At 47.1% G+C, this 11,460-nt stretch overlaps 1 protein-coding gene across 1 annotated transcript in view; it reads right to left on the reverse strand.

The window, feature by feature from the left end:
- Positions 1-1,747: 1,747 nt before the first annotated feature.
- The window catches only part of tenm2a (teneurin transmembrane protein 2a), a gene marked incomplete at both ends in the record, with an annotated part of 135,124 nt that continues 125,411 nt past the window's right edge, over positions 1,748-11,460 (reverse strand). Inside the window, 12 exons of the mRNA XM_083685613.1 lie at positions 1,748-2,485; positions 2,803-2,933; positions 3,168-3,435; positions 4,289-4,399; positions 4,624-5,034; positions 5,427-5,696; positions 5,950-6,507; positions 6,850-7,146; positions 7,560-7,795; positions 9,174-9,349; positions 10,169-10,812; positions 11,170-11,343. Coding sequence (XP_083541739.1) covers positions 1,748-2,485; positions 2,803-2,933; positions 3,168-3,435; positions 4,289-4,399; positions 4,624-5,034; positions 5,427-5,696; positions 5,950-6,507; positions 6,850-7,146; positions 7,560-7,795; positions 9,174-9,349; positions 10,169-10,812; positions 11,170-11,343 — 4,014 coding nt within the window. The remainder of the gene's footprint in view (positions 2,486-2,802; positions 2,934-3,167; positions 3,436-4,288; positions 4,400-4,623; positions 5,035-5,426; positions 5,697-5,949; positions 6,508-6,849; positions 7,147-7,559; positions 7,796-9,173; positions 9,350-10,168; positions 10,813-11,169; positions 11,344-11,460) is intronic.

Below are 11,460 nucleotides of genomic sequence, written 5' to 3' on the forward strand. Positions count from 1 at the left end.
ACACACACACACACACACACACACACAAGAAGGGATGAGGAGAGGAAAATCAGAGTTGACGCCAATGAAGTAAACAATTACTTTTTATTGATAAGGTTCTCAGAAGAGTCTCGTTTGAGTGAGCGTATAAGAATCGTCCTTCATTAATACTGATTTGGTACATTATGACATCCATCACGAGTCTCTTCACAGTGAAAGGGATCCATTTCTACGGCTTTAAGGATCTAGAACAGCAATATCTCTGCATTAAAACAAAAACAAACAGTCAAAAACAACAAACTGGGGATCGATATTGTAGATATGGGATATTAGAGTGTCACACAACTCTAGAGTAGTAATACCAGCTAAAGGTTTGCACATTACAAGCCACTTCCTCTTAGAAATATAAAACTTGATATTCTGAACAATATTCTACTGTGCTGCATAAAGGTAGGTCTATACACTGTACATCGAGATATATTTCGAAAAACAGATTTCACAGTTTTAAAGACTTTATTTAAAGTATAAACCGTTTTAAAACACTTTATTACATACATTATTCTGTTTGAGTGTGACTATTATTTGCTCTGACAGCAAAACTTAATACAAAAAACATAATGAACATTTCTTATATATTTTACAAAAGAAAATAAACTCATCGCAGCTAATGCTCATCTTCTTTGATAAAAGTGGTGACTCCTTCATGATTGTCATATATTACTAAGAATAATAAATAAATTAAAAAAAAAGAACAAAGTAAAACAAATAGCTCTTGATACTAGTTCTGAATGTATTCTGGACTCTGTGTACTGTCGGTGTTTTTGATCTTTCTGTACAGAAGTGCCTGGGTGAAAGTCTCACGATTCTACTGCGACTGACATACAAAACTACTGCATCTACAGTATACGCAACACCCTGAAATTTAGTGTAATCTGACACATATGTAGTAGAGATTCTCTTCATTTCAAAACAAAACAACGGGTGTGTGATATTATTCTCCGCAAATATAACCATCATTTCATTTCTTTTATAACAGCTTTTTTTCTTAGTTTGAATTCTTTTATTTTTCAAAGGATGTCAGTAGTTGGAGTGTTGGTTGGTAGGATATGCTGCAGCAGTAGCCGAGGACAGTTCTGTGGTGGAGAATGGGAGGCCTGAGACAGTGAGATGACTCATTGTTTTACAGCGTTTCATGTCGCTTCGCTGAGGTGCTTGTCGCCGTTGGTGATGTTCTTCTTTGATCCATTGTTTGGTTGGCTGGACTCTGTAGTGGCTCTGCCTCCCTATTGGTCCCTTTGCCGACAGTTCCTATCAGAGGCAGGCCCTCAGCAGAGCACCCAGTGCAACACAACTCCCCCATCTGGTCAGTAGCTGTCATTGCTGCCCTCATGGTGACCCAAAAAATATGGGTGAAAATATCAATATCTTTTTTAAAAAGGGGAATCTTCTTATTAATTAAGCATTTTTTGTTTTTCAAAGTTAATCAGTGCTTTCTCATTTCTCCAAAGTCTGTTTTCAAAAAAGCAACGTTTGCCTAAACCTTAGATTCTTTTGCCTGTGGCAGTAAAAGTAACAATAATATTATTTTCGGATAAGTTCTTCTTTTCAAAAGTCCCTGCAGCGTTCAGTGAGGAACCCCGTTTGTTGGTTTATTCTCCTCGGGATTGGAGAGTGGGGGTGGGGTGAGGAGAGAGGAAGGGAGGGGGAGGGAGGAGGGCAGGGATTAGGCAGAGGAAATGAAAGAGGGATAGTCAGTCCAGATAGGCTGTTACCTCTTGCCCATCTCATTCTGTCTCAGGAACTGGATATTGGTGCTGCTGTCAGCCAGTTCTGGGTACTGCTCCACGGGTAGAACATAGTACCCATCATACCCCTGCACCCTGCCCGCTGTTAGCAGCTGCTGCCTCTCCCCATCCGTCCACAGCCGGCTCCCCTCCTTCCCATCCCTCACCCTCTGCTGCTCCCTTAGCCATGCCCCAGCCAGTGCTCTCTGCCTGGCTAGCTCCAACAGCCTCACCCTCTCCTCATCCACTACATCCAGTGCTAACCCATACCGCATGCTAAGCACTAGGGACGGCACCGCAAACTCCACTGTAGCCCCTCTCCTTGACCGGCCACTCACTGTCACGTTGATCCCGCTCTCCAGCGCCTTGCGTCCGTTAGTGAGCCCCAGAGCGAGTAGGTCACTATCGGCCGAGCCCACTTTCACGAAAAAGTGACAATCTCGTCCATCCTGGGTGTAGTGAGTGCCGTCCAGATAGAGGGCACCATTGAGCACTACAGCAATTTTGCGGCTGTCGTCGCTAGCCATGGTGGACACACCGGCCACCACGCGGCCCTCCTTCAGGGCCAGCATCACCCCGCGGCCGATAATGGGGGTACTGGTGCCAAACCAGTGGCCCGGCTTGTCTTTGCGGGCGCGGCGCTCCTTGTTGAGCAGACGACCCTCCAGGGCCATAAAGGCCTGGTTGTGGCGTTCCGCTGCCTGCTGCACCCCTGTGATCAGCTACAGGACAGGGGAGGGGGGGGAGTGTCACAGTTTAGAATGAAGGATTGCAGATATTGATAATGAACAAGTAACTTCAACTATCAATGTTTATGTGTTACTGTTTTCCACTGAAGGTTCATATTTGAGATTCTAATTGTCAACCAACTCAGAGAATGACTAATATTGAATGATTCTAGGTCTATATGCCTGTGTGTAATTGCTGGATTATGTACAGTAGATTTGTTTATAGATTTTCATGTCAAAACAAAACAAAACAAAAAAGTGGATACAAGCAGTGCTCAGGCACAGTTCCCGGGGTTGCCATAGTAACCTACCTGTCCGTTCTCGCAGTCCTGGCTGGCCTGCAGCTCGTAGGGCGGGTCTACAAAGTAGAGGGAGTGTCTGGGGAACCCTGGGATGATGTTGCTGAGCTGGAACCCAAACATCACCAGCCAACTCTTCACATCTATGGAGAACAGGCAGGAGAACATGGATACAAGCTTTAGTTTAGAACATCCTCGCAATAATGCTAAGTCATATAGATACCTCACGCTCTATCTTCAAAATACCACAACATCAATAAATAAATGCAAGATCAAGAACCACATCATTCCAACAAAATATAATGTGGCTTGAAATACATTTAATAAATAAATTATAATAAATAATAATAACTACAATATGTCACTATGTCCTGTACCTGTGACATAGTTCTTGATATCCAGCATGTCGCTGAGGGGGTTGTTGTTCTTGAACATGTAGAGGTTAAAGGGTGCCGGGTCTTTGCCTATCTTGGGCCAGATGGCGTAGTCGGGCGAGGTCCAGCGCCCGGCCAGCACATCGTAGTCCCGCTGGGTGAAGTGGACCAGCTTGGTGAGGGTGTCGTACAGACCACCATGGAAGCCTACCACCAGCTGGAACTCTGGGTTAGAGTCCAGGTAGACCTCCCCGTAGGCTGTGTACTGCACCTGGGATTCGGATGACGGATAGATGAGTGTTCAACATGCCCCTTGAGATATTTACCTTGAGATATTTACCTTGAGATATTTACTGTGGTGAATCAGGGGAGGCTGGTGGAGACACGTGTGCTTGATACCATTCCTGATTCCATTCCATGCATTACAATAAGCCCGTCCTCCGATTTTTACCTCCATCAGCCTCCTGTGATATGAATGGCACTAGGGGAGGCTTGTGGAGGTATAAATCTAAGGGAGGGGCTTATTGTAATGGATGGAATGGAATGGTATCAAACACATACAGTGCATTCAGAAAGTATTCAGACCCCTTCACTTTTTCCACATTTTGTTATGTTATAGCCTTATTCTAAAAATTGATTAAATTATTTTTTTCCCTCATCAATCTACACACAATACTCGATAATAAACAAAGCCAAAACAGGTTTTTAGAAATGTTTACTATTTTATTAAAAATAAAAAACTGAAATATTACATTTATTATTACATAGCAAAGGGTCTGAATACTTATGTAATACTTATCATAGTTCTTTTTTTTTTTTTTTTAATAAATTAGCAAATATTTCTAAAAACCTGTTTTCGCTTTGTCATTATGGGGTATTGTGTGTAGGTTGATAACAAAAAGAATAATTTTAGAATAAGGCTGTAACATAACAAAATGTGGAAAAACTGAAGGGGTCTGAATACTTTCCGAAGGCACTGTATGTTTGATAAATGTCAGATATCATTCCTCATTCCATTCCATACAGTAAAATAAGCCTGTTCTCCAACATGGACCTTCACCTGCCTCCCCTGGAATAGCGGTACGCCTAGTAAAGACTATGGTCAGTAGTTTGACGGTCATTACCTGCTTGATCATCTGCCCGTTGCTGCTAAACACTGCCAGTGGCGTGCCTGTGTTGTCTGAAGCGATGTAATACTCCTCTCCACTGCTCACCTCCATGGCAAACAGATGGCCCTGTGGGACGAGACAGGACTTTAGCATCAGTCGTGACTTCAGTGACAGCATCATGAAACAATCAGGATAAACTGCTACTTTAGATGATCAGTTGACATGGAAGTTGAGACTTGACTTTAGAACACTAGAAAACTCATCATACAAGCTGAACCAGTTGTGCTGCACCTCTCTATGTAGCCTTGACCATGAGGATCATTGCCACTGGGTCATCCTGCCAGCCTTACCTGCAGATCGTAGTACAGCGATGCTATATCGGAGCTGGAGTGGTTGAATATGTGTGTGACCCTAGCTGGGTGGTTGAGGTCAGCGTAGAAGAACTGCAGGTGCTGGCCCAGGCTGGTCCTGGTCGACACCCTCCGGCCCAAGCCATCGTAACGGTACTGGACGCTCCAGCCCCCAGGCAGACGGCTGTAGGCCCGTAGCAGCTGGCCTTTGGAGTTGTAGTCAAAGACGTCGGAGCCTCGCTGGCTCAGGAAGCCGTCCTCGTCCAGGCGGTACTGCACGTCTCCCAGGCGCGTGATGCGGTCACGCAGGTCGTAGCGCAGAGGCATGAGGCGGGCACTGTTTCCGGGGTTCAGGAGGTGGAGGTTGCCATTGAGATCATAGCTGTAGCGCCAGGTGGACCAGTCGTTCACCTGGAGGATAATGATGATCATTATTAGCAAAGACAAACAATAATAGGAATAACACAATAATAACATAGTCATAACCATAGAAATAGAATGAGCATGCCTGTTCAATTCAACATTCCATGGTATATGCCATTTAACTGACGCTTTTATCCAAAGCGACTTACATTGCAGTGAGTGCATACATTTCAGTATATATGGTCCCAGCGGGAATCAAACCCACAACCTAAGCATTGTTAGCGCCATGCTCTACCAACTGAGCCACAGAGGACCACAGCCATCTTTGATGTACTAGCCGAACTGCCATGGTCTGAGGGCCCATGTCCGTTTGACTCACTCTAATTCTATGGTAATAGCAATAGTAATAGCACTCCTGATAACACTCGATCCATTCTCACCTTGACCCCGCTGAGCTGTCCGTCTCCGTCGTACTCGTAGCGGTACTGCGTGGTGTTGGCGTACGGCCCGATCTTCAGCTCCCTCTTCACCACCCTCCCCATGCTGTCGTACTGGACCGTCATCCAGTACATGAGAGAGCGGAAGATCTCGTACTGGACCTCTTTGATGCGGCCGTGCGTGTCGAAGTGCTTACTCAGCGTCATGACGGCTGTGGTGATGATCTGGTTGATGTCATAGTATATGACGCCAAACTTCCCAAAGTGCTCCACCTGTGGGGAAATACATTGGGTTATATCCTAGAGGCGGTGAAGTGAATTACCACTGTGCCGTGAAGGTTCAGACCGACAGAGAATGTAGTACGTGTAACGGCGGGGTTTGAACCAGGGACCTAAGCCACAGACTTAAACCGACTTAGAAGTCACAGGCAGGGCTACCTCAACACAAGAGTGTGATTGAAAATCACCTCCGCTACATATGCTTACATACAGGGTGGTTACTATACAAGTGCAGTAAGTTACACACCTTGCCAGAGATCTCATCGTAGCGGTAGAGGTCCACAGGTAGCGGTGTTTCACTGATGACTGGTTTCATACTGGCGATGCGGAAACTGTTGTCATGGTACGTGTAATCGAACCTGGCATTCACCATCCCCTCTTCGGAAAAACGGTAGATCTGCTTGTCGATGAGCGGGCCCATCTTACGGTAGCGTATGGTGCAGGAGAAACCGCCGCTCTGCAAGTTGACCATCTTCAGCACTCCCGTGGTCTCGTCGTAACCGAAGGAGACGGCCGTGCTGTCGTAGAGTATCTCGGCCAGTTTGGCCAGCTTCCCGTACTTGTAGAGGACGCGGCGACCTGTTCCCAGGTAGTGGGTAGCCTGCGGGCGGCCGTCCTCGCTGAAGTCATGGATGATGGAGGCGTTGCTCTCCGGGGGGTTGTAGGTGTTGCGGATGTAGCCCACGGAGACGTGAGTGGACATGGTGTGGCGAGCCACGCTGGGCATGGTGACGGCCGTGACGCGTCCCGATGTGTCAAACTCAAAGATGTACTGCCTCTGGCTCTGAAGCAGGAGCACCATTGACTGAGGATAGAGAGGGAGAGAGAGAGAGAGAGAGAGAGAGAGAGAGAGAGACAACAACACAGTGATCAACCCAATCTCTTTACAATGACATTGGATAATTTCCCTGCAGTGAAAAGTGAAAGACAAAAGTGGGTCATTATAACCCTATTCAGCTCAACATATCTTTGTTTTCAATGAGCACGATTTATTGTTATTTTTTATAGAAGCAAAGCAACGCTCTTTATCTTCTCTTCTCTACAAGAATACAGTTAATGTCATTTCTTTAAGCCCCCCTCATTTTCCTGCTGTAAGTAACTGACAGGTGCAAGGCCACAACCTGTCACCTGATCCAGATGTCCTCACCTTGTCCAGGTAGCTGTAGCTCCACACCTTGCCGTCCACAAAGGAGCGAGACAGGATGCGTCCCTGGGTGTCGAACTCCGTCCTCTCGCTCATGCTGCCCCTCTGTAGCCCCACCAGCTGACCCGTGGTCGAGTACGACACGTTGACCACCGCCAGGCTGCTGCTAGGCAACCACATGGCGGGCCGGCCCTGCGCGTCGTACATGATGCGCAGCGTGAACTTGCGGTGGTCGTCATAAATCTTCTCTGTCCGTGTGTTACGGTCAAAGTCGATAGAGAGGAGGTTACGACCGTGGGCCTGAGGAAAAGGACAAGGGGTGAGAGACGGATGATGGTTAGTATTTCATGGAATTATCGAAATATTAGAAATGTAAGTCAGTCAGTGTGACTCTTGATAGAGAACAACTGATAAAGACAAACAGACAGACTTGGGGCCTAGTGAGAGGTATTTAATGCAGTATATTATCATTATCATTAAAACAACAATATACCACACAGAGAGGACACTAAGAGAGAGGATAAACACATTCACACAGTGGATGCTGGTGCAGGGACCAATCAGAGGAAGGGCTTATCGTAATGCATGGAACGGAATAAAGAATGGTCTTTGTTTGATACCATTCCTCATTCCATTCGATGCATTACAATGAGCCCATCCCTCCGATTTCTCCCTCCGGCAGCCTCCCCTGACAGGAAGTGATGTCAGCTTACCCTCAGCTTCCTGCCAAAGACGGTGACCTTGCCCTTGGTCTGCTCCTTGCGGAGGCGCCACTCGATGGAGTTGAGGCCGTTGTCCGTGGGCAGGCTGATGTTCCTGCGGCCGATGGTGGGACTGACCGACCCTGCCAGGATATGGGGCTCCGTGTGGAAGCTGATGCCCATCCCGTTGGCATACATCACCCGGAGCGTCCCATTGTTACACAGCTGGTAGCTGTTCCTCACTTGGTCTGCAGGGGGCGATAGAGGTATAGGGAGAGACATGGAGTTGTCATGTTAGTACTAGTTCTACCTTAAACGGCTACATGTCTGTTTGGTAACACAGTGTGAGCCTAGAAGCGTGGCAACTACTGTTGTCTGGACTGAACAAAACAAAATAGTCAACAAATCAGTAATTGTATCTGCACGGTAGATACAACACACTCACAGACAAAAACTAAATAAAATACTTTTTAGTAATAATAATAAAAGTGGCCATTTCTGTTCATCTCCACCGCACAAAGAACATCCTGACTTCAATGGCATGCCTAATGGCATAATGGTACCGTTGTCCGTTAGAATGAGTTAATGGCCTGAAAATGCTGTCTGATAGCCAGCAACTAGTGTGACTTCTGCTGCTACAATTCACAAGCTATTGTGAGCCTGGAAGCCTGATGGAGACACAAGGCTACGTACAGTAAATGACTGAATTTTTGCGTTTTATCCCTCACTTGAATGCATTCAACAGAACAAAGAGACAGAAAGGTTTAGCGTTCATTCCTGTTGCAAAATCTCTCTGTCTGTCGTGCAATAGAACAGTAGCCCGATATCAGTGACACTGTTTGAAGATAAGATAAAGGTTTTTTGCTCTTAAAAATGTCTGCCAATACACAGTGAGAGCCTTTTATTTCAATACAAAAGGCATGGGGATGGTAGGCAGGCCGCTTTTAACATCCACTGTAAACGGCCAGTAATCCATAAAGCCAATTTGTAATAAACCTAGAGGCAGCGTTTTAACAACGCTTCAAACTGACAGAGAGGCCTTTTTCTGTCGACTCTGCAGAAGCCTTTAGATGAATGTTCACTTCTGTACCTATCTGAACAATCTCTTTGTGATAATGATTAAAAGAAAGACAGACAGAGAGAGAGAGAGAGAGAGAGAGAGAGAGAGAGAGAGAGAGAGAGAAAGCCAAGTGAGCTCCTAAAACGAGTCTACCTCAGTAGAGTAGAGAGTGACTGCTGTGAAGTACACAGACAACACTGAGAGGAACCTTAGATGACTCCATTTTGCTGAGTAACTTCCCCTTCTGCCTACCCTCGAGTGGAACTCTGTATAAATTATACTCTACACTCTAATACTCTTCTGGCACGCCATAAGTAGGGTTTAGGAGGATGGAGCGGGGGGTGTACTTATGAATAACAGCTTATGAAATTCACTCTAATGACATTCATCGAAAAAGAGCGAAAAGAGTAAGACTCATGGGTGTGGAGACTACAAGACAAGAATACTGAATAGCTAACATGGAGATGTGGCTAACCTAAACTCTGAGCATTAACCAGTGTTACTAATACAATGTGCTGTGAGTGTGTGTGTGTGTGTGTGTGTGTGTGTGTGTGTCCTCTCCCTACCTTGCACCACTGTGTAGGAGGCCTCCACGGAGGACAGGTTGGTGATGACGGTGACATCGTCGTCCCTGCTGGAGCTCTCGATGTCGATGTTGATGGAGCGCTCGATCTCTCTGTGCAGGCTGGTCACCATCCCCGTGGGGTAGGTCACGTTAGTCAGACGACCCTCGCTGTCGTACCTGGGAGAGACGGAGAGAGACAGCGTACTGATGAGTCTGGGAGTGTAGGATACCAATGCACACACGCATTCACTCACATTCACGCACACGCACACACACACACAAACACACACACACACACACACACACACACACACACACACACACACACAGGCACGCACACACACACACACACACACACACACACACACACACACACACACACACACACACACACAGGCACGCACACACACATGCACACACACACAGCAGAAAATATATAGGCTTTTCTCACCGCAGAACCGATACAACGTGTGTATAGATCTGCTTCTATAGATCTGTCAATTATAGATCTCAACAGGACTGTGATGAAGACCCACCATTGATCAAGGTGATACATGATGTACAGGAGCACATCATATGCAGGCTCTTTAGTTTCTCTCTGATCTACCGCTGGTACACAGACCTCTCCCACTTCACAGAGGAGCAGAGAGAATATACTTCGTCCCAAAAGGCCTCTCTAGCATCTGCCAGATCTCAGAGCTATGACTCACACAGGAGGAGGCTGCAGTTATACAAGCTAACTCTAGGAGGCGGCAGAGCACTGTGTAAAGTGCAATGTGGAGGAGAGATGGGGAGACGCTGGATGGAACGAGGGGCACAAACATGTCGAATGAAATGAAAACAACATGTGCTTTCAGATTGTCTCACATAAACGGAAATAGAGACAGAAAGACAGAGTTAGCAAGAGACATACATACAGACACAGACACAGACAGCATACACACACACACACACACACACACACACACACAAAAACACACACACAAAAACACTCACTGGTAGAAGGTGGTCCAGCCAGTCTCGTCAGCCTTGGTAGCCAGTAAGCCCGTGCTGCCTGTGTAGCCCAGCAGCGCCACCTCCTGGCCCAGGGCGGAAACGCTCCTTAGCCCCCCGGACGGGTCCAGACCCAGAGTCACCACCTGGTTCTCAGGCAGCAGTACCAGCCTGAGCAGGCCCGTCCCGCCCCCCTGGCCCAGCCCATCCCTCTTCACTCTCACAGAGTTGTTGCAGTTGTCTACCACGGTGGCTAACTCTCCGTCTGGCCCGTAGGTGAAGTTAAACAGCGGCTCCCCCGTGACCAGACTCACGGTTTGCAGGTGAAGCCCCTCCCCGTTGAACACGTACAGTTCTTGTTCCCGTGGCGACGCCACCTCGTACTGCCCCGCCCCGGACCCTCCCGATCCCGACGCCGACACGGGCGGGCCGGGCCGATTGGCCCGCACGGCTCTGATGCGTATGTTGTTGAGGTCGGCGATGAAGAGCGTTCCGTCGGGGGAAACGGCGAGTGAGGCCGGAGAGTTGAGGCCGGCGTCGGGGGCGTAACCCTCGTCGCCGTAGAAACAGTTGCAGTTGACGTCGTTCTTGCAGTCGCAGTCGGACGCGGTGCCGGCGAGGAGGGAGATCTCCCCGTTAGTGCTCACCTGATGGACAGCAGAGAGACAGTGGGACAGACACAGAGACAGGCTTAGAACAGAGACAGTAAACATGACACCGTGTCGTAGAACAATAGGGCCAAATCGGAAGGGTGCAAAGCAAATGACCGTGGCCACAGACAACAAAGTCAGTTTCAAAACAGATCATTGATGTCATGTCAATCATGTCATCTTATTCTGACTGTGACTGTGCTTTTTGATTGTTAAAAAAAACAGAGTTTATACAGAGAATTATTCTTTTTTTTCGTTTACTTAACAATTCCTGCAATGCCAGCTTTTATCTTTTGAATGTTGAAAGTAAAAAAAACAAAAAAAAAAACAGATATGGTTCCAGATATGACGTACCTGTCTGACACGGTTGATCTTCTTCTCGTCAGTCTCAGCGATGTAGAGGACCCCAGTGTGGGACAGAGCGATGGCAGTGGCGCTCTCTAACGCAGCGTGGATGGCCAGCTTACTGAGGCTGTAGTCAATACCGGGGACCTGACAGTGCATGGGACGCCCTGCAATGATGCTCACCTGGGGGGGGCAGGGGAAATCAAGTTTACCTTCCAGAACCTCTTTTCTTTATATCCACCTTTTAACATTAACATTTTATCACATTAACTTGATCATCATTGTATCATGGCACTGGAA

Source organism: Argentina silus (assembly GCF_951799395.1).
Source record: "Argentina silus genome assembly, chromosome: 15".
In the NCBI taxonomy this organism is placed as follows: Eukaryota; Metazoa; Chordata; class Actinopteri; order Argentiniformes; family Argentinidae; genus Argentina; species Argentina silus.